The sequence below is a fragment of the Passer domesticus genome, chromosome 1 (genome assembly GCF_036417665.1).
Source record: "Passer domesticus isolate bPasDom1 chromosome 1, bPasDom1.hap1, whole genome shotgun sequence".
Lineage (NCBI taxonomy): Eukaryota > Metazoa > Chordata > Aves > Passeriformes > Passeridae > Passer > Passer domesticus.
In genome coordinates, this window is record NC_087474.1 from 23,580,325 (window position 1) to 23,603,288 (window position 22,964).

The following is a 22,964-nucleotide window of genomic DNA, read 5'->3' on the forward strand; positions in this document are numbered from 1 at the left end:
CACTGGTTTGTTATGTTTAACATGTTTTCCATGTTCTACTGTGAACGTAGTGAATACAAGGGCCCATGCTTTGGGTTTGGGGTGGGGTGTTTTATGTGCTTAGAGTTTCTGGGTTTTGCCAGCATATGGGGATGCATGTTTGATATGGTGATAACAAAGTTCTGTGTCTCTTAGAGACCTAGTGTTGGCTTTGATAACACATCAAAAGATTGGTTCTCAGGCTAAATTAGTGACTCCCTGCATGCTGTAAGTACAGCTGGCAGAAGTCAGGGCAGAGTTTGTCTCTCCAGGATCCTACAGGGGGGTTGTGGTTTTAATCCCTCACTGGTTTTCAGCCTGTTGAACTGTAGTCTTGGAGTGCATATTCCTTATCACAGCCTGTTAGTGGATCTCTCCCTGTGAGGAGTAGTACAAAATGGAAAATGTGCAAATACCTTAAGGGGAGGCAAAATTCAACTCAAACTCTCTCTCATGTGAAGAAGGCTTTTGTTTTTTGTTTGTTTTTTTGGTTGGTTTTGTTTTGTTGGGTTTTTTTTGGTTGGTTGGTTGGTTGTTTTTTTTGTGGGGGAGACTTCTGAGGAATTCTGTTGTTTATCTAGTGCCACTTACCTGTTGAAATAAGGGTAGAATAATATTAAACATGTTATTGATTTAAATCTAGTAAATACAGTTGACATCAGTGTTAATGCTTTTTCTATGTTTGTCTTTTACAGGGTGCATTTGAGAAGATATTTTCATTTTGGCCATTGTCCAAGTGTTTTGAACTGAATGGGAATGTTTATGAATGGTGGTTTAGGTGGAAGCTGGATCGCTATGTATGTAAAATTTGCATAAATTTTTACTTCTCTTTTAAATGTATGTTTTAATTTGTGGGAAGAAGGTTGTTTTCCTTCCCTCCAGAGACAACAGTAGTTTCCTCAGTGTTTAATAAAAGAACAAAGCTGCACCCACTTTAGTACTGCAAATGTCTATCAAAGCCTTGCTTAAAAGATGGACATTGATTTATTTGCTTCTGGATTTAAAAAAAAAATTAAGTATCAAGTATTCTAGGTCTATCTTATCTCAAAAATTTTACTGTGAAAATTTAACACCTGTAGCACTTCATGCTCTTGAAAGACAAGGAAAATTACTGTGGTACCTTTCTTAATAATGCTTTTTGGAAGTTGTATCAATTAAGGATATATTTCTTTTAATGTAACACACAAAACATTAAAAATCAGGGTCTTGGTGCCCAAACCTGACTACTCTTGTACGTATTTTTAAATTGTTTTCCAAGCACTGGGAAAGTGCTTTCCTTCCAGTTATTGACTGCAATGTGGGGGAGTAGAACAGGGAGGACAGGTATTTTTTCCTTTCCTTTTTGGCAAAGGTGAGTGGAGTTTCTAAGATGGAAGCCTTTAAGTGCTGAACTTGCCCTTAACGGGATCGGTGTCACCTGTGTCCCCCGGGAGGCGCAGTCTGGGTGGCAGAGCATTGTCACACCCGGCTGGCAGCAGCAGCACACCCTGCCTGGCAGCCTGCACTCACTGCTGGGTTCTGTGAGCACTGTGGGCTGGGTGGTGCTGCTGAAGAGCAGAGCTCAGAATAAGTACAGAGGACAAGCACTGTGTGGACCTGAAATGGCCTCATGCTGCCAGCTGCTGAGAACTTGGCATAAGATTGTAAAACACTCTGTTGAAGAATTGTGTCTGTGAGAGAGGGAAGCACTTGTCCTGCTTCTTCAGTGTTTTTACCTGCCAGTTAGGGAGAACGCCAGAGATTTATGGTTTTTCCCCAGAGAAAGCCTTTTCAGTGGTGCCGTAGATTGCAGAGGGGATAGAAGGTACTTGAAAACTCCTTGAAATTTGTCTTGTCTTTAATGCTCTCTGAAGCATTAGTAAAGGATCTTTATTTGTAGGTTTTGAGTTGAGTTAAAAATGCAGTCTATGACTATCTCATGTCATAAAGCCAGAAAGTCTGGTTTCGTTTGCTTCAGTAAATCTGGGAAAGGACCTTTTGAAACATAGTTTTAAAACTACTTTCTCTGGTAGCATTTCTAGTAAGAGTTTATACCTGAAGTACTTGTAAAAGCCATGAAATATTAATTTCATCCTGTTTGTCTTTTACAGGTGGTTTTTCATGGGATGCTGTTTGCTTTTATTTATCTGGCATTGCAGAAACAACAGATGATATCAGAAGGAAAAGGAGATCCTCTTTTCTCCAACAGAGTTTCAAATGTTTTATTATTTATTTCAATTGTGTCCTTTTTGGTAAGTATCTATTATAACCTAGTATAATCAGGTTTGTAAATATCTGAAAAATAGGTTTTCTGATGTTGTTTAGTCAGTATTATCTAACAAACCTTGAAAAATCAGATCTTTATGTGGAGGTATTTTAGCTGGGTTTTTCTGTACAGCCCTACCTATCTACTCAGTAAAATATTTTCTGTTCAGTCAGATGTAGATGAAAACATCATTACTCTTTCAGTTCATTTCAAAGCTTAAAAGAAAATTGGATCATAAAAATAACATGATAGATTACACAGTTCTTATTTCCACACTTGATTGCTTGTCTATTTTTGATGAAAAAAAGTTGTATTAAGACTTATTAATTAGATAAGTATTCATTAGTTGCAAAGAAGAATTTGAGAGAAATACAAAGGTTAAGTCATGTCTTTTTTTTCTGTTATGTCCTACATCTTAGTGAACCAACTAATGCTAAAACAATTCAAAATATCATACTCTTGTTTAATTTTTAAATGTACATATAATTGCTACACAGACTAATTTTTTAATATCTTTTAGACCTACTCTGTTTGGGCTAGTAGCTGTAAAAACAAGACAGAGTGCAATGAGCTGCATCCTTCTGTTTCTGTGGTGCAGGTAATTATTAGTCCTTTTGAGTACTGTGGTGGAATCTACTCTGTTCTTATTTGAGCTATTTTAAAAATTGTTTTAAAATATATTTGTGCTTTTTCATGGAATGTCAGATATTGAGCCTCATTCCCATGCCTGAAAGTGAAAAAGAGTTTAGCAACATTAGTCAGTTTTTCATTGCCTTTAAGCACTGAAATTGCACACTGTGGCTGTTTGATTTATCTGGATGTCCTTAGTGTAGGTTTCATATACACCATTTAAGTCCAAAGCCAAATTTTAACTAGTTGCATAGCAGTGGTAAAGAAGAAAGGTGTAGAAAAGCAAGGAGTGTTTGGGAGGTATTAAAGTTGGGTGCAACCTATGGGCCCCTGTAGTCTCTTCCAGGCAGAGAAGAGGTGGGCCACACAGCCATGCAGCTGGTTTTCTTAAATTTAGGTGTTCCTCTTGCTGTGTCCCCTGCCCCACTATACCCCAGCTGTCTCATTCTGTGCCCTGTTTCTTTTCTTATTATTTTGTCCTGCTCTCTTCAGGGACAGCAAGAGTCATTTAATTTTTTAATATTATTTTGTTCATCTTGATGCCTTCGCTTTAAAAATTGAGGTTTAACTCACATTTATGGCCACCTTTATTTTAGGCTGGCATGGTTTTGCATGTTTTGTGACCATGCCTAGGAGGCATGTAGTAACACCTGTCAGCATCAAGGCCATGATTCTACTGGAGATCTAAATGTGACCTGCTATGCTGTAGGCATTTGTGTACAATATTTTTAGTTTCACTTCCTACTTTGTTAAGTATAAACTGCAAGGATTTTTTTAAACAATGGTTTGGTTTATATTTTTATTAGCTTTTAAAGAAATTTTAATGCATGATGCACTTCACTTAGTGCAGTGAAAATGGAGACACTTTTTATGTGTTTGTTTGGCTTGTCATCCACAGTCACTTTCTTTATTTTACCTTTTTTTTTTAAAAAAAACAAAACAAAGATTTTAGCTTTCATCCTCATCAGGAACATTCCCGGATATGTCCGATCTGTGTATAGCTCATTCTTCGCCTGGTTCGGCAAAATTTCTTTAGAGGTAAGTGGAATGACCAGAAGTACAGTGAATTAAAACTTAGAAATGCAAGGTGGTGGTCGGTGGTTATTGTCTAGATTGGACTATAACACAGAGAAAACATTTATTGGCCTACTAAATACCATGTTGTCATGTTTGACCTTTTTTAGCATTATAGCTTTTGTTGCACTTAAAATTCATGGCTGAAATAGCAGTGCTGTTTTAGGGAATGGGGTGATTTAAGGTGGTGGGAGTGAGGATTAAACGCTAGAGTATGCTGTGAGGTTTATGCAGTTGGAAGATAAAAATTTAGGCCAGTTGAAGAATTTGCATGAATTTTACTTACTAGTGTAAGAACAGTTATAAATGTGTTTGTCCTAGAAAGCTTTTTGTGACTAATAAAGAAATTTACCATTTCAAATAAACCCCTTTGTAATGCAAGTGTTACCTTGTTCCATTGAGTGTATATTTTGGAACAGTGGAATTCTCTTGCTTCCCATTTTATTTGCTGTTTAGTAATATTAAATGAGACATTTTCTTGTTTTACTAAAATACAACTCTAGGAGAAACTCATTGCAATACAGTATATATGGGGTACAGGATTTTGTGGGTTTTTAAAAGGATCACATTTCACTCTTCCAGTTCCTGGTGGGCTTTAGGTGCTGATCAGCTCCAGGGAGCTGTGCATTCATCAGCAGGTGAAGCATTCTCTCTTATTTGCAAGCATGTCAGTTCAGACCCTCACCAGAGAGACAATAACTGAGGGAGGCAGATTCTTCCCTGCTCTGATGGAATGGATCCAGTGCTCCCCCTGAACTGTATTTGGTTAAGGGCCAAGCAAACACCCTGTGATTTAACAAGCTCATTTTTGTTCTGTAACAAAGACATGTGGAAAACAGTTTTCACCTTAAGCAGAAGTGTGTCAGTTGATGCAATAGTAATAATTCTATGGGTTTTAGTTAAGTAAAAATATTTACATATATAAGTACTGTTAAACACTTTTTTTTTCTTTTAGCTCTTCATTTGCCAATACCATATTTGGCTGGCAGCAGACACGAAGGGGATCTTGGTGCTCATTCCTGGATATCCAATGTTTAATGTTCTTGTCAGCACTTTCATATTTGTGTGCGTGGCACATGAGATTTCTCAGATCACTAATGATCTAGCACAGATTGTGGTTCCTAAAGATAACTCAACTCTGCTGAAAAGGTTGCTGTGCATAGCTGGATTTTTTTGTGGACTACACTTCTTCTCAGCAGTGCAAGATCAGTCAAGGCATTAACTTGGAAACTTTCTTCAGGTTTACTTTGTGTCTGCCTGAACAAAAATTCTCAACTGGAGGTACAAGAAGACATTTAAATTAAGCGTGTGGAAAATGTATATAGTGGAAATGTACATATTTTGCGTGGAAATAGCCTTCTCAAATAATCTGAGAAACGAGAGTGCACTGTACAGAATTGCATGTGAAAATGAGTCCTTTCTACTGGATGTTTGTTTCTGTTTACATATCTGTTGAAACGAGACACGAAGCAGTGCGGTGTTGAGCAGTATCATGGGCACATCACGGGATTCAGGCGGCGCTGGGCGAGCCCAGGGCGAGGAGCTGCGCTGCTCCTGCTGTTGCAGCGCCCGCCGCACGGAGCACGCCCTGCCCTGCTCTGCTCGGCGGGGAGCGCAGCCAGCACAGCCGCGAGCCTCGGGAGCCGCCGCACCGGGCAGGGCTCGGAACAAAGCGGCAGCTTGCTGGTTAGGGATTAGTGTTTGGGGTGGAAATAGTAATACACGTTAGATGAAACCCTTGGTATGTGGAAACAGAAAGTAATCATCAGTTCAGTGGTTGAAGATTATATACAAGTTTACATAATACTTTATGAGGGTTTTTTTAGAAATTTAAGATGTGTTCAGCAAAAACGGTGAATTCCGAGTGGAAATTTTTTTATAAAGAGAATTTTGGTTTTCTTCCTAAAATTGTTTGTTTTTTCATAAATTTTTCACTAATTCATTTAACTGTGTGTAGTTCTGTGTACAATCCCAGCGAACAAACAAATGGAAATTCAGACTCAGTTCAAGATGGGAAATTTGTGGAAGACCCTCCAACCTTTTTCAGTCAGATGGAATTCCATTATATCCACTCCATCAGATCTTAGGGGAACAGTGATCTTTGACCTTCTCCCTGTGTTTGTAGGTGACCTTGAATTAGGTCTCACTAGGGAACTAGTGCCATATTCTGTGCTGTAATAACATTATAATTTAAGAGGATGCAAGTCAGTCTGATGGTATCAAGAGGAACAGGGATTGAGTGGTCAACTTTGCTGCATGCAGATGGTTGAGTCTCACAAATACAAGTGAAATGAGATTGGAGCTGTTTGGAGAAAACTTTTTTCCCATCCTTTTCAGGAGTTCCCAGTCTTCCTTACTATTTTTTTTCCTTTAGCAAAAACCTTAAAATTGAAAGAAACAGTCCTTCAGTGTGGCAGTGGCAAGCTGTTGTTTACATTCTACTAATCAGTGAAGTTATGGACATTTCTTGGTTGGTTGTGGGTTTTGTTCAAGTAATAGTTTGACCTCTAATTGCTTTTTCATTTTATTATTTTTCTGATTATTTGTTAGCAGTCAAAAACATGACAGCAATATTATTTTCCAAGCATATGTGCAATTATGTATGATTATGAACAACATGAATCCTAATTTGTACCATATATACTGTCACATGCATGTTTTTGTTCTTGTCCCAGGTAAAACAATGAATTCACTCTTGCAGCCATGAATGGATGCAAAAGAAATTGATGAAAATACTTACTTCAATTTTTTTTTTTTGATGTGTGGTGGAGAACAGGTTCTTTTAAAGAACGAGCAGTCATTCATCATAAAAAAAAACAAAAAAGAAATCATTTACATCCCCCAAATTCAACAGATTTACTAAGCCTGCCAGCTGTTTTCAAGATACTGAAAAAATACTCAGCTGTTTGTTCTGTATGCATATTACTTCTAATGCTTGGGAATTTAACCTCATTGATCAATACATTTGAGTGAGTGACTGAAGGAGAGTGCAGGTGGACACCACAGTGAGGGATAGCAAGCATAACCTTCATCTATGCCAGTATTATGAGCAACAGGGAACTGTGAGCTTGAGGGATAATTCTTGTTTTGTTCTTCACAACATAACTATTGTAGATATAACTCTATTTATCTGTTGTACAGACTTGGTTAAAAGATTTATTTTTAATGTTTGAAATAATGCACTTGTTTACTATTACTGTATGTGGAATAAATATATTTTCTTTTCAGGTTATGTAAAAATATGAAGTAATTTAAACATTAAATAAAAGTGCTGTGGATGCTTATTTTTGTAATGGGACCAGCATCATTTAAGTAAAAACTCTCTATTGCTTGTCTCCAGCTGTGCTGCAATTCACTGTATCACAAACTAAGGCACGTGCAGTGCAGGAATTGCTCTGCACTAAATGGCACTGTCCCTGCTCTGATGAAATGACAGCTCCAGCAGCCAAAGCCAGCCCGGAGCTCAGGGGCCCTCGGCAGGACTCTGCAGCAGAGGCGTTGGATGCTTTTCCCTGCCAGGAGCTCTGCAGCAGAGCTCTGCAGGAAAGCAGAGGAACTGACTCGGCTTTCCTTTGGTCTGGCAGCATTGAGAAACCAAGCCCATCCTGAAGACTTGCTTGAGTGACAGAATTTAGATTCTACTTCAGCTACTTAAATCCCACTCTCAGTAGAAGGGGCTCCTTCAAAGGAAAGGAAGCAAAGGAAGTACCAATCTCTTTAATCTTGTGACCAATGACAAAACACAAGGAAATGGCCTAAAGTTGTGGCAGGAGGTTCAGGATGGATATTAGAAAAGGTTCTTCACTCAGAGGTTGAACAGGCTCCCCAGGGAAGTAGTCACAGCACCAAAGCTGCCAGAGTCCAAGAAGTGTTTGGACCATGCTCTCAGGCACACAGTGTGACCCTTGGGGATGGTCCTGTGCAGGGCTGGGAGTTGGACTCAATGATCTTGATGAGTCCCTTTCCCAACTCAGCATATTCTGTGATTCTGTGATCCTGAAAGCTCCTGATTTTATAATCAGGGAAATATATAGTTCAGGTGCAGCAAATCCTCTCCCTCCTCTCACGTTAGGACATCTGTTTAGGCATTGTCCCCATTTAAACAAACCCTGCACCATTAGCTCCACCCCAGGTCTCAGACCTGACCATACAGTATTGTAGCTGGAACATTAAAAGCTGTAACAGTTAATGTTGTTCAGGCACCCTTTTGTAAAATAATCAGGCAACAATTTCACTACTTTGTGTTTTCTGTTTTATTAGGTTATACATTTTGTTTATGTACAAAGGGATGTGTAGGGCTTTCTGTTTAATTTGGTTGCAACTTAGTACAATATCCATTCATATTGCCATCATATAATTAAAAGAGGCTGTGAACTTACTGTCTTATTACTAATTCTTTAGCCATTAAGTTTCTTTAACCAGCTTTATAAATCTGTGCTTTCAGAGCAATTGTTTTAATAAGTAAAAATAAATAATTTGTTATTAAACTTACCTCAGATAAATGAAGATTTTGATCATAAAATAGTTCAGGTATTCTCAATACCTGAGTGACCTACATGATTAGATTCTTCCCAAAATAGGTGGAGCCTGCACTGCTACAAATTAATTCTTTATGCATGTATGTAACGGTTTATTTCCTTAAATATATTGACACTGTTACTTTAACACAAATGAGGTGGGAGCAGCTCAACTGGTAGATCCATTGATTGTCATGTCATCCTGTAGTTATCAGAAATTACTATAATCCACACTCAGAACTATTTACAAAGTTTAATCTTACATTGCATTAAAAATCATTATTTAAAATCCATTCCATTCATTTTGGTTTCAAAACACTGACAGCTGATACATCTGAAAATAGTAGCATAAACTAATAGAAGCCAAATGCTGATTGTACTTGAAATTTTTTTACGGCTTGGATAAGAGATGAAAAGGTTTAATTTCCTATAAACCTCAGTGTGCAGTTTAGTGATTTGCTTTTCACTGATAACATCCAAGCTGCTGGAAAGAAGAGGGGTGTCTCTGAGGAGGCTGATTGACTGGTGAAGTCTCTTTCCTGGTACCTTTTGGATGAGGTAGGAAGGCATGATGGATGCCACTCAAAAAGTGAGTATGAATGGCTCTTTATTCCACCTGTTTCAGGAAGTGCCTTTAATTTCTCAGCTTGGGCTACCTCTCCTGGACTGACAGCTACCAGCAGGATTTGCTGCCACATCCTGTGGGCTGTGCTGAGCATGCAGAGCAGCTTTGTAAACTGATACTGGAGGTTTGACAATATACAAGTAGGTACCACGTACTGAGCACTGCTTATCTACTTTGCTGCCACAGTTATCATAGTTGGTGCTCAAAATTAGTCTAAAAAGCAGCTCAGAATTTGTTCTATCTGCTGAAAAAATGCATTCAGGTCCAAGCCTACAAACACATCATTGATGCTTAAAAATTCATGTAAATTAAGGTTCTGTGTCTTGACAGAACTGGGTCATAACTGTAAAAAGAGAAAAACAAAGACAAACAAACCAGAAACCACAAAACCAAGAGCAACTACTTTGGTCTTTTTACAAAATGACCTCATTTAACGGATTCCTTTTATTTTCAGTCTTAAATTCCAAAATTATTCAAATTTCTCTTAGCAGAGACTTCAGGAACCTCAGCTAAGGAAATGTAGCCAGCATTTAGCAATTTTAAAGCAGACGCAGTTTTCTGCTTACAATGCAATGTCCTGATGAACATACAGCTTCTGAAAGAGAAAATATTACAGAAAAAAGACAAAGTGTAAGTGTCAGCTTAAAACAATGCCATGCTTTGAGGTAAAACCCCAAGAACTCTTGGTGTCAGCTGTTACAGCTGCAGACCCTGAAGTCCTGTGTGATGTCCTTAGATTGAAGATTTAAAGAAGCATCAGAAATTCATTTAAAAGCTGGTGAAAAGTGTCAGTAGATGAATTATAGTTATCTATTGAAAAACATGGCAACCCCAAATCAAATCCTTTTAGCAAAGTCCATATATTATTAAGCTTTCAGCTGCATGGACAAATGCCTCTCAAAGAAACCACTTCCCAGCAAAGTATGCCTTTAATTAAGTCCTTTTTAAGATGTGAAAATATAATCTCTGGTTTACTGGATACATAATTCTCCCACAACAGTTTGCACTCCAAAAAGAAAAAAATATGTGGAGGATATAAAAAATAAACAGCATTGGGGCTCTTTATTGTGAATACCACAAAAAATTTAGAGTGTTTTTAAAGAGTTAGTCCAGGTATACTGTACCAAATTAAACCCTTCCTCATTTGCAGACATTAATTTTTGCCTACAATAGTTTGTAGCACTTTCTTCTAACATAACCAGGTGAATGAATGGAGAGATTTTAAATGCTTTATTGCTTACAAGTTTTGAAATAGTGTAAATATCTGTTAAAAGAACAAAACCCCAATTTTTATCATGAGAAGTTTTAGTTACTTTCTCTAGGGCATTATTTCTTTATTTATTTTCCAAAAATAACTTTGCTCATTATATTTGGTAATGTCTAAAAAGATAATACCTAATATATATGCAATACTATTTCTGAGCCTCATCATGTTGCACAAGTTTTCATGCTTGTACACTACTTCTTTCCCTGTGCAAATGTTAGGCAATTATATCATCCCATTAACAGTCTGAAATCCCTTGAATCTCTGAAGTTTTGACTTTCCTGTTAAAACTTTCAGGAGAGATCACAAGACAGAATAAAGCTTGATATTTATTAATACATATATATACATACATATATATATATGTATGTATATATATACATTAAAGATTACTTCCTGAATGTAACAAATATAAAAAGTTATCAGTGTTTACAAATTGTCAAAAATGTCCAAAGTACAAAAGGATACAGTACATCAGTTATATGGAAGTGATTGTACTCCTGGCACTGAAACCATCATGATACTGTGGGCATGCACAATATACACCAGAAAAACTCATGCAATAACCAGAACAAATAAGGAAGTGAGACAATTTGCTGCCTTCTTTGATTACAAATTCATTGCTTCTGTTAGTTTTCTTTCCTCAGGAATACCATTTACCTGCAAAGAGATGAGAATTTGTATAATCCATCAGTGGCACGTGATGCTTCAACAGTACTGAACTGTCAACTATGAGAACAGCACATAAATAGCATTTATTATTCCTTTATCAACAACCACATTGCAGAAACACTACAAGTACAACCTGAATCAAAAGATGACATATACACAACAAAGCCTTCTTCTGGGAAGGGAGAGGGCTGGGAAAAGATTGTTCAACTGGGAATTTATCTTTCCTATTTTGGGATCTAACAGACTTCATAGGGAGGCTGAGGCACAAAACAAAAGGTGGTGGTACACGGTGCACATGCAATATTTAGTCTTTTATATTATAGGAATACCCTATAAGCTTTTTCATCCAAGCACCTTAAACAGTCCTTGTGAATTCTGCCTACTGACAGAGAGACAATTCTAAAACCTAACCTATCTGTTCATTCATATTGGATACCAGTAGCAATTTTCATCACTGTAATAAACTTTAGATCTGAGTGGCCACCTCTCAAACAATTCTTTCCCAATTACATTTTAACTTTCTGAAATAGTCAAGGATTATGTCAGCTATTAAGTCTGCCTTTTAATATAAGGTTAAAATAAAACTATTCCTTACTGGGGATTCAGATAGTTCCTGAAGTAGACAACAGTTATTATCCATGGTGTGCTCTTCAAATTACTAAATATGGTCTACTGAATATTTAAAATAGGAATTTCTTATTCACAGCTGTGGCTGATAGGATGTTAAATTCCCTGAGTATATTACTGTTAGTTTTCTGTAGAAAAGGAAGAAAATTTAACAATTAATGTCTCAATCTATAGGTTTTTTGGCCTTAGGTGTTCTAGTTCTCTAAATTTCTTACTTGAACAGATCAATAAAATCAATTGCTAAGTTTGTAGTCATGCTACTAAAAAACCCTTAGTCATGCCTGAATTTTAAATCACAACTTTCTAAAATTCCAACATTCTGGCAACAGGAGTTATGGATATCCTTTCAGAAAAGCTGCAAAAGGCACATGCCATCATGTCAGGCAAGTGGTTGCAGGGTCACTTGCACATGTGAGCTACAAAGCAAGGTGTCATTATAAAGCAAAGGAAGAGGAGGAAACATCCTCTGTCCCAAATTCATTCCACCCCCCACCCCCCTGGATTTCTGAGAGCTTGTCACAGGCAGCATCTGTGATGAATATGAAAGAACAGTTGTATTCTGCAGAAATAATGTACTGCAGAACATACAGACATGGGAATTTTTAAGATCTAATTTTAGGGCAGTTTTTCAGTGCTACTCAAAAGTGACAGACCTGTGCTAGCTTGTGTTTCATACCTTTGCAAAAATGCCTCACTGCTGTCACTGTACAATATTACCAGGTGATTTTACATCTTATTTGCTGCAAGACAGACTGGAATTCTTGAAACAGTCATAGCAGAAGAGCAGCACTGTGTGACACTTTTATTCTGCCTTCTAAACAGTGTGAGTGAGAAGAGCTGTAATAAATGTCAACCCAGTGCTGGAGGCTCTGGGTCAAGGCTTTGACTGCCAGGGTCATCAACCATTTCCAGCATACATGCAATGAAGAACACAAACAGAAAAGCTACCAGAACTGCTATCAGACTTTTTATACCTCTGTTTTTAATTTCCACATAGCAAAACCCACATGGAGAGAAACATCTATTATATACTTGCCTCAAATCTTTGAAATGTTGTCATACGAAATTCTCCTTTAATCCCCGAAAGCAGTAATGAAGAAGAAGGATTTTCAATGAAAAGAAAGACTTGCTTATGTAACTCCTAAGTTAAAACAAATCTTCTGCTTGGAGCTGTAGTTCCCATATTATGTTCAAAACATATGTATCTCTCTAGAGTTTTGATTTTGATACCTCTTTGAATATTTAAAAATTACACTTGGCCTCTTCCTTTTCCCTGTGTGGTCCTGACCCCCCCTCACATGGCTATGGCTGTAGGTTTTTCTCAAACCTGAGATGCTAAGAAGAGAGGACAGTCAGCCTTAGTCTGATGGGCCATGCCTGACCTCAGTCAGTACATGAGCATTTCTGAGAATGACACAAAAGTGATGACTACAACACAGGAAACTGGAAGCATGGCTGTGCCTCACCACAGATTGCCCAGTATCAACACTTTGTCGAGTAACTGCAATAAAGAGCTCCTTCTTCAAAGCTTAACTAATATTGGTGGGAATTAGAAATTTACATTTATCAAGTGTCCAAACCATGGACAAATCCAAACCATGTAACTGCATTTGGGAATCTGGCTGTAGCTTCATGTAACAAAAAAATTTTATATGAGGTTTCTACGTTAGCTGAACCAAATTCCAGGCTCTCATGCAGAATCCTAACATAGCATTTCTTCCTTGTTTAATCAATCCCATGCCAAAATTTTCACTGATGTATCAAAAAAAAATCTAGAATAACAATTCTGTAATACTTTACTAATTTGAAAATTATTTCCACTGTCCACAGACTGTATACATTGTGACTAGTGTTTTCTCCACACTGGTCACTTAATAATTACAGTAATTACAGTATTTTCTGAGTACTGACCTGCACTCTGCTGCTGTGGAATCTGAGTCTGATGTGGCAGGTTCCTATAAAAAACCATTTAATATCTTTAATGCTTCCATACAAAGTCTGAAGTGTATCATGATGAACGCTCAGTATTTACACTTCATATTATTGCTTATGAAGCAATAATCTATTTTCACTATGTCCAAAGGTTAGCCACGACCATGAAATAAAAACAATTAGTGCTAAAGTAGTTCTTATTATCCCACTTGTCAGCTACCTTCAAAGGCTCAGACTTGGTGAAATGCTAGAGGCAACAAGAGTCACCATGGGTTTCTGAAGTTCAGCAAAGTTTGGTTTCTGCAAGTGAATATTCCATATTCCATGAATACAGCAAAGGTGACAACATTTGCAACGTACTTATTGGCTGTGGAATTAATAGTCAGCCACTTCTATATGTCAGACCAGTTCATTTATCGAGGCAAAGTTGCATTTCTGTGCCCTGCTTAAGTGTCTATTTTATCAGCTACCAGATAGAGGTGTTTGTACAGAAAGGAATTAAGGGTTACAATGTAGGTGAAGCAGATAAATCCCCTATGTACAACTCAAGAAAGCTTTTGGTACAGGATTTGGCACCCCAGTCATAAAAACTGCTATTCTGAATAGAGAAGCAGCTGTTAAAGATGGAGCAGAGCACTTTGCAGCAATTGTACAAGGAATAATTTATACAGCTCTCCTTTCTGGAGAATTTAGCTTCTGGGACAGGGAGAAGAAAACACTCCTGCAGCATGGATCTACATTGTGAAGGGAATTTAGGGCAAGCATGTGTAAATTAGAGCTGACTTAGAGCTGGCACAGGACCAGTACCACTGGGGCCATGCAGGCCTGCAGAGGAGGCACCAAGTAGAGCTGGTGTTACAGCACTGGAAAATGCCAGCCACTTCTGAGACCACTGCCTCAGACCTGCTCAGCCCCAGGCTCCTCAACCAAACCTTTCCAGAAATGCCTCTTTGCTACAGCTCTGTGGAGTTATCTGAATTAGAACACGTGCAAGCATTGGTCTACCTCACTAATTTCACTAAGTTACTGATAAATGAACTCTTAGGAACAGGAATTAATTATTTTTCTGTTTTCTGTTTTGGAAAGAGAGTGGCAACAATGGAAACGGGAGAGAGCTATGAGCATTCTTCTTGGGAAGCCTCAATTTATTATTTGTGTAATGGAGTACGTTCTTCTGTTCAATGTCAATGTTTCAAACACAAACCATGTGTGACAGGTACATGACTAACCACTTACAAAGTCTGAATTTTCTGGTATAAAACTAACACAAATTTGGTGGTTAGTTTTACACAGAACCCCGAAGATATGGTTCAAGAGACAGGGTGTCTAAAATACAACAGTTTTAATTGAATTCTCTGTCAAAAGTAGTTTTTCTCCAAAACATGCAGAAATCTAACTGTTCCATGCCAAGCCTCTTGCAAGCCTGCAGACTGAAAGCCAGCCATTTAATCTTATAACAGAAGGCCTTTCTTCCTGCTGGAAATGCAAACACCAGAGCAATCTTGAACTGGAGAGTCATTACTGAATCCTGCCACAATGAACACATTTCGGAGGACAAGCACTGGAATCTACAGGGAGCATGAAGAGCCAGAAGTGAGTGTGGCACTTACTGCTGTGTCTGCATCAGAGGCATGGTGTTGTCGTAGGTGTCCGTGTGCAGGGGCGGGACGATCTCGCCCGTCACGGGGTGGAACACGGGCAGCGTGGAGAGCGGCCACGCGATCTCTCTGTTCTTGGACATGTCACGGAGCTCTTTGGTTGATTTCTGTATAGCACTGTGGTGCACCAGCTGGATGCTGTGTCACAAAGAAATAAAATAGTGAATGCATACTTTAGGTGCTTTATCAAAACAGAGGGAATTTTGCAATTATTATTAACGTACAAGGACTTTGATGCATGCTGCAGACTACAGTGCAACAATTACAACCTTCAAATAGTTCAATTAATAAATATTTATTTAATTTTTTAGGCAGCAATTATTCCATTAGATTTTTCTGTCTGAATAGATATTTTTCATAGGATTCAAGACTGGGTAGTTTGTGGCTAATATTCCATTTATTTGCTGTAGTTAAAGTTTTAGTTAACTCCTGATTCTTGTGGTAGATTCATAAAAGCTTGTAAATTAATTTTAAAACACTCCATACTATATGCACTGGATACCTTCCAGGATATTTCTTTTCCTGTTCACTGCCTTTAAGAGACAGGTTGGAAAGTCCAATAACCAGGAGTTTTAATTGCATATTAACATATTTATTCTAACAGCACTATTTTATTTTGAATTACAGTCTTTATTTTCAAACCCTTTTTATTCTGGTCTTCTATCCTTGCCAAGACTCTGATTTAAAAGCAGCTTTCACATTTATGAATTAAACCATGAATCAGAGAATGAAAGAAGATTATGACACATATGTATGAAGCATGACGAGCTACTGAGAATGAGAATTAAATGGTAAAAGAAAAATAACAGGAAAGAAGACACTTACTCTGGTGTTTGCATGTTTCTCTTTTCCCTAAAAACAAAACAAAATTTATGAATTAAATAATAGCATTGATAGTTGGAACATTAATCTATCTGAGGATGAAAACAGTACGTGATGTAGAAATGCTGACAAGGTTATTGCTAAACGCAACTTGGCAGCATTTGCAACGGGGTTTATGATGAGGCCTTGATGAACGCACGTAGAGAGATGTGATAGTGGTGACAGACACACACAGACACACACCAGGGAAATGAAAAATGCAGGTTAAAGAACAAGCTTCTGGCTAAAAGAAATTCTGTGACAAAATGAAATTGTAGTTTGTGTAAGAAATGGCAGAAACCACGTTACTTGCTGCTTTCCTTTTATGTGTTTTTCTTTGATAATATGTCTAAATTCAGTTAATCTCCTCAACCAGGTTTATGTTTCGAAAGTTAGCATTTTAGAAATTACTTAAGATTCTCCTGAACCAATGATGCTTTATTAGTATTTTATTTGCTGGAGGCATTTTGGAGAGCTGTGCATATGTGGAGATTTTGGGGAGTTTTGTGCATGTTGAGTATTTTAACCCTTTCTAGAACAACTAGAGGCCCTACATCCACTTGCTTGGAAATCAGTGCATGTGCTTAGGTGTAAAGTAGTTCAGTATTACAAGCAGATACCTTTTGGCCTGTTTTAAATGTTTATAATGAACTGAATGGAGATATTCTAACAAATAACCTTCTATGCATTATAATCTTAAAAAATCAAGAGTTACTTATTAGCATGTTCAAGTACTCACACTCCTTCCCGTCGGCAGCACATGATATAGGCAAGTATTAGAAAAAGCACCAGTGCTATTGCCGAGGGCACTGCCAGCGTAATTAGGAAATCCGAGTAATAGTCTCTGCTTTTCAGTGTATCAGAAGGTGGCTTGTATTCTCCACCATCAGGTAATATTCCTTCTCCACGAATCACTTCCTGAAAGGTGGAAACTTGTTTTGTATTGTCAACCTAATACCCAGGAAAAAAAAAGAAGAAAAAAAAGACTATTAAATAACAAAGTAACATAATGTAAAAACAGGCAGGTTTTCAACTAATCTTAACATATAAAAAGATCCATATTACACATTTTACAAATTCTGTATCATTTAATCCAACCATTTTTTTTTCAGTAATAGAAGCTTACATTTTATGAAGCTTCTGATCAGTGTGATAAGTAATGTCATAATATGACTACTCTCTTTTGTGCCTAGCAGAGATATACCATGTCTTTTACAGATTAATTTTAGGCATATCTCACACAAACAGTATTTGAATATAGATTTGGTAAACATCTTTAGTGAAAACTATTTAACTGATTCTGATTTCTTTTTGATTAATTAATCCATTTCTTACTAGTCTTCCTAAATGACAATACTGTCCTCTCTTGTATAAAGGCGGCAAAAATGAAGAATCACATTTTCTTCCTCCTCCTTCTCCTTCATATCACACTTTACATCCAGTGCTCAAAAAATCAAGAGCCATCAACTGAACTGCCAAGGACAGCTCATTGTCTCCCTCACACAAATTCAATTAGCCTCCACAATTTCTGTGTTTGTCTGTACCCAATGATCCTAGAAATCCAAACCTGTTTTGCTGCTAATTTTCCTATTGCTTTTGATTGCCATTCCCAGGTGACTTAATTTTCTGCATCCATTTTTTTGTTATCTTCAGTTACATGTTACTGTCAAATTTTATCAGTGCTAGCTTTAAGATCATTAATCTCCAGATCATTAATACAAATAAAATATATTTGCTTACATACTTGACCTTTTGTCTGACTTTTCACTGAGAAATCTTACAAATGATGTCACTTCTTTATCACTTATACTTCAAGTAATAAAGTGATGTATTACAGCTTAGGCAATGGGCAAAGGGAATTTTATAAAATTCTGAAATCCTGCTGAGCCTCAAATGTGTGCACGCACACACGCACACATGTATTTGTTTAACAGAAATTGATGCATTCTCTGCTCATTAATTCTAGAGTATCCTCTATGTTAGGTACACTGGTTTCCACCTGGCTGTTTAGCTGAATCTCAGACCATAACAATGCACAAAAAATATGTATTTATTGGTGTGACTGACAGAGGTCCATACACAGTGTGAGAACAAGCTGTCAGAGAGCAGCTTCAAGTGGAGCATTGCCCATCCTTGCAGAATGTGGGACCCCCAAGCCTACATCCACTCTCTATTTGGGTGCTAACTGCCAACACTACCTCATAAACAGTGTGAGGAAGAGGATATGATGGCTCTATTTTCTATCACTTGTTTAAATTGTGGATATAGGAAACAGAGCTCAACTCCCTCCCAGCCCATAGATCTGGGGAGAATTCCTGTCTCTCAGCTTGCCTTGTGAAAAGCAGACTATGATTAGATAGAGAGAAGCTTGGCTCCCTTTTCCCTTTGATGCAGCAGGTTACAGCAGAAATGCTGCTGGCAACAGCAAACACCCCTAAGACAGTTTAAATTCAGTTACTGTGGCACACAGCCAAAACAAGTGCTGAATTCCAGAAGGCTGTGTTATAGCTGCTGCAGAAAATAACACTTCTCTGCAACCTGTTCCTGCTACACATCCCAGGGTGATCTCTGCTTTTCTCAAACCAGCATGACAATGCTGCTTCATGATTAGTTTATGAGCCACTGCCACTATCAGGCATTTTTATTCTGAAGTACTCCTAACCAGCTTCTTTTTCTTCTGCATGGGCACAGCTGACTGTTCTTGCATTAGTGCACTATCCCTCTGCTTCTTCTTTTAAAATTCATCCTGTTTTCCAAGACTGTTTCTGCAATTTCTCAAGACCTTTTTGTCCTTCAATGCACCTGCAGATCATTTCACTTTCATGGAGAACTATAAATTTAATTTAATAAGCACATTCCATAATCCAGCTATTAATGACAGCCAGGAATTATTATTAATTCTGTTATGATTATGGCTACCAACCAGCTCTCCACTATTTCCTGCTTCATCTAGGCCATGTTCCTGAGCTTGCTTGTGTGACAGTATCAAAAAACCTTACCAAGAAGGAATGACATTTGCTGCTCCACCTTTCTTCCTTGTAGAAGGAAATGGAAGACTTGACACAACTTGTACTTGCCAAAGACCAGCTGCCTTCTGCTATTTTTCAGGTCCTGGTAAGTATTACTGTATACATTTGGGTCTTTTAAAATTTCTCAACAGAAAGCCAATAAAAAGGAAATAATCTGGGTATTCTTTTGAAATAAGTATTTTCCAACCTTCTAGAAGCTTTCCTAATTTATACTGTATAGGTAGAAAACACTGGAAGTTATCCAATCAACTTTGTGTATGAATACCTTTCCTTATACTCAACAAGTTTTTTCCATACAGTGTTTGGTATCTCCCTTTCAGCTTCCTCCTGGGTCATGTCTGAAGCAGCTCAACAATCATCTAAGTTTATTTTATATACCTTCACCATCATTGTTCAGATTTATCTGCAACATTCTCTTCCAATACTGTATTATTTCTTGATTTTCCTTACAGGAACTAAAAAAAAACCAACCTTAAAAAGCCTCTCTAGAAATTATTCTGCTTTCATGACAAATAGTCTAGTGTTTGGTTACCTTTTTCTTGCATTTGACTGAGAAGAATGTTCCTATTTATTATCTAAGCAGTCAACACTACTTTCATTCCTTTTTCTATTTAATTTTTAACATAAAATATGTTTTAGACAATTTTCAGGAACAGTTTTTTAACAGCATAGTATTAATTAGTCAGTGTAGAATCGGAGAAAACATGTATGTATGCACACACTTTTCAAAGAAGTGTAACCAGCAGCATCAGCATTCTGAATTAATGAACTACACCTCTCATTACTTTTACTTTTTCAAGTCCTGGAGTTCTCTGGCCATTTATAGAATTCACTGCTAGTGAAAAAAAATACAGTGGTTTCACTGGGGCTCAACTCTAACAGAATTTAGCCTAAATATCAAAATCCTTTCACAATCTTAAGAGTGTCTGCTAGGTGGAAAAAAAAATATCAGTCACAATAAAGTGGAATTGGCAACGTTGTCTGACCAGACTGGCAAAACTCTTACCTGTACTTCTACAAACATGACTTTTATGCAATTATAAAATAACTCACCAGAGAGATTTTACACCAGTCAATATGGAATTGAGTCCGAAATTTTTTATCACAGGTTATTACAGGCTCCATTTCTTGACTGCACCTCAGCTGATTTTGTGGGTTTTCCACTTCTCGTAAACATGAAGAGAAAGGAACATCTGCCCCAACCATCACATACACACTGCAGAAAGAGAGGAGTGACAGACCAGCAGGATGTCTCACAAATCCCCAAAGAACATTGGTGTACTCTTGCAAATATTATTGTTGTACACAGTAACATTCAGCTGTTATTTAAAGATCAAAATTACTTTTTAAAGTAATTTTTCTTCACAGTGTACTTTTATCTCTTTTAGCATACCAGTAACAGACTGAAATCAAAACAACTTTCCTAGCTGCTTATTGCAACATATTCTGGTTTGCTTGTTAATGTAAATGCTTCAATACCATCACTTGTGCCAATTTCTATGAAGTCAAAGAGCTCCAAGTGTGGCTTCCTCATGTAAGTAAATCAGTACTGTTTTTGAAAATTGTTTTTAAAATAGCATCATTTTGTTTTAAGGAAATATTTAATCTTACTCATCATAGATTTTTTTAGAGTTTTTTCCCATACTTTCAAAATAAAATCACAATGACTAGTTATTGTTAAACCTAATACAGATATGAACATGCTAACCCCAAGCTGCTTCTGAAAGATTCCATACTGCAGCTATGCATGGCCAACAAACATGCTTCAAAATACTGAAAGCTGAAGGTAAACCTCATACTTGATTTGGCATTACCATACATAAAATGAGAGCTACTGCACTGATTGTATTACTCATTGTCATATTTAGATATATGGAATGCTGCTGTAAAATACAGGCTGCTGCACCAGGTTATAATGTACCAATGGATTCTGAAACAGAAATTAGGTCCCAGTTGCCACTTGTTTAGTAGGCATAATTGAACTAAACATTTGAAGTGTAGACATTTGTATCAGTGACTCTGCTATTACTCTGGCTAGTACAGAAGTCACTTTACTCCTTTAAATATGCTCAAAAACTTCAGAGACACAAAAGGGTTCTGAAAAAGCCAGTATTTTCTGAACATATCTCATATTTTGAACCTTCATTCCTTTCTTAGATACTATTTGACTCCAAAATATCTAAAATTATCTAAAAATAACTAGGCATCTTCACTTTCACCAGGGAAAAGCACTGTCAGAACCATATTTGAAAAAACTGAATCCTCACTAGTTTCCCATTAAATACTGTTCAGAACAGTATTTATGGTTACAAATCACAACTGGAACCAGTCCATTCCAGCAGTTTGCACTCAATAACCTGAGCTCCCCAGACACCTTACAACTTTCAGAAGGAAGTCAACAGTGCTCTTGAATCACATACTTAACTCACTTAGTCAGAACAGCTAAAAAATACACTGTTACATGCAAACTGCTGTCAGAAATTGAAGTGTCTCTGCTCTATCATAACTTCCTTCAAAATTTTGAGTTTAATTAATTTGGAATGTTTAAAAACTTGAAAAAGCATGCTACCAAGTGACTGCTCAGAAGTAAAACTGGGATTACAAAAAACCCATATTTATTATTTATTACATATTACAACTCCTTTATAATTAATGGAATTTGTTAGTGTTCCTTAGAGTATTACCTCCATATATAGGAACTGTACCCTGTTGATGTGCTATCTAACACACAGTTCTGGGGCTCAGAACATGAGTAAACTTTTCACATCTAATTCCAAAACACAAAACAGTAATTGCAAAGTATCTAGAAAACTTGAAAAAATATTAGGTTTCTTAGTAACAAAACAAAAAAAAAATGAAACAAAAACATCATACTGACACATGCTTACCCCTCTTTCATGTCATTAATGGGAAGTGGAACTCTCCCTCCCCTGTCAAGGGCTGAAGTAATGTTTATAGCATTCAAGCGTTCTGGCTGCCATACATTTTTCACTGCTCCAAGGAAGTCACCCAGAACTTCACTTGCCAACATTTCTTCTACATTCATATTCCTTATGAAGAATTCTGCTTGATACGGTAAAGGAAAATCTGCTTGTGATGAAAAAGAGTGTTGCATTAAACAAAGGCTTCATAAATCTAAAAATAATCTTTAAAATATCTGGAGTAATGATTAATATAATACTACTTAAGATTAATACACCTTTCCAAAAATCCTGCATTTGAATTAGCTAATTTTGAACCTACTGTGATTATGTTAAATTCAATAGAGAGTACCATTAGCTGCTACTTGAGCTGATACCTTCAGTTATTTATAAAACAATAGGGAAGAAGCAGACTAGAGAAAAAGAGTCTCAGTTGCTAAAACTTCATTAAGCAGATATAATTACATTCATGCTAATTTGTGGGTCAAAACCAATCTGCAGCAACAATGGATTCCAACTTGTGACACTCCAGAATATAAATGTGATAAAGGGAACTAATTTTAAGGACCAAATGTCCATATATGCCATAACCTGTTATCTTCTGACTCTGCCTACACAATTGTTCATTGCATAAGGTACACAAAGAACTAAGGAAATTAAACACCATGGAGAAAGAGAGGGAAATCCTTCATGTAAGGTCCCTTTGAAAAGACAAGGGAAATTTCGAATTAGAAGCATTTTATTAAAAAAAAAGATGCAAACATTTTACAGTGAGTGAAAAAAACCATCCTGAATGACAGAAATAATCTGGATTAAAAAATCAAAACTAATTAAAGCAAGAAAAATTATCTTACTTCTCCCCTGTGCCTCTGTGTTTAGTTTGAACACCAG

General features: G+C 37.1%; 2 protein-coding genes and 1 long non-coding RNA gene across 10 annotated transcripts in view; 2 read left to right on the forward strand and 1 right to left on the reverse strand.

The window, feature by feature from the left end:
- The window catches only part of CASD1 (CAS1 domain containing 1), a 28,733-nt gene extending 21,482 nt beyond the window's left edge, over positions 1-7,251 (forward strand). Inside the window, exons 14-18 of the mRNA XM_064410420.1 lie at positions 714-815; positions 2,109-2,249; positions 2,784-2,861; positions 3,839-3,931; positions 4,923-7,251. Of these exons, the coding sequence (XP_064266490.1) occupies positions 714-815; positions 2,109-2,249; positions 2,784-2,861; positions 3,839-3,931; positions 4,923-5,189 (681 nt within the window). The 3' untranslated portion in view covers positions 5,190-7,251. The remainder of the gene's footprint in view (positions 1-713; positions 816-2,108; positions 2,250-2,783; positions 2,862-3,838; positions 3,932-4,922) is intronic.
- Positions 7,252-8,202: 951 nt separating this feature from the next.
- The window catches only part of SGCE (sarcoglycan epsilon), a 31,291-nt gene continuing 16,529 nt past the window's right edge, over positions 8,203-22,964 (reverse strand). For 3 of the 8 annotated variants that reach the window (XM_064410490.1, XM_064410472.1, XM_064410446.1), the window contains 8 exons: positions 22,041-22,242; positions 20,206-20,368; positions 16,863-17,074; positions 16,088-16,114; positions 15,215-15,400; positions 13,584-13,627; positions 12,709-12,743; positions 8,203-11,033 (listed from right to left, as the gene is read on the reverse strand). In XM_064410490.1, coding sequence (XP_064266560.1) covers positions 10,983-11,033; positions 12,709-12,743; positions 13,584-13,627; positions 15,215-15,400; positions 16,088-16,114; positions 16,863-17,074; positions 20,206-20,368; positions 22,041-22,242 — 920 coding nt within the window. In that variant the 3' untranslated portion in view covers positions 8,203-10,982. The remainder of the gene's footprint in view (positions 11,034-12,708; positions 12,744-13,583; positions 13,628-15,214; positions 15,401-16,087; positions 16,115-16,862; positions 17,075-20,205; positions 20,369-22,040; positions 22,243-22,964) is intronic. The other 5 variants (XM_064410455.1, XM_064410481.1, XM_064410464.1 and 2 more) reach the window with 4 other exon arrangements.
- On the forward strand, positions 18,290-20,679 carry LOC135294796 (uncharacterized). The gene is made up of 3 exons (XR_010356820.1): positions 18,290-18,333; positions 19,077-19,237; positions 20,541-20,679. It is a non-coding gene; the product is annotated as an uncharacterized LOC135294796 (long non-coding RNA).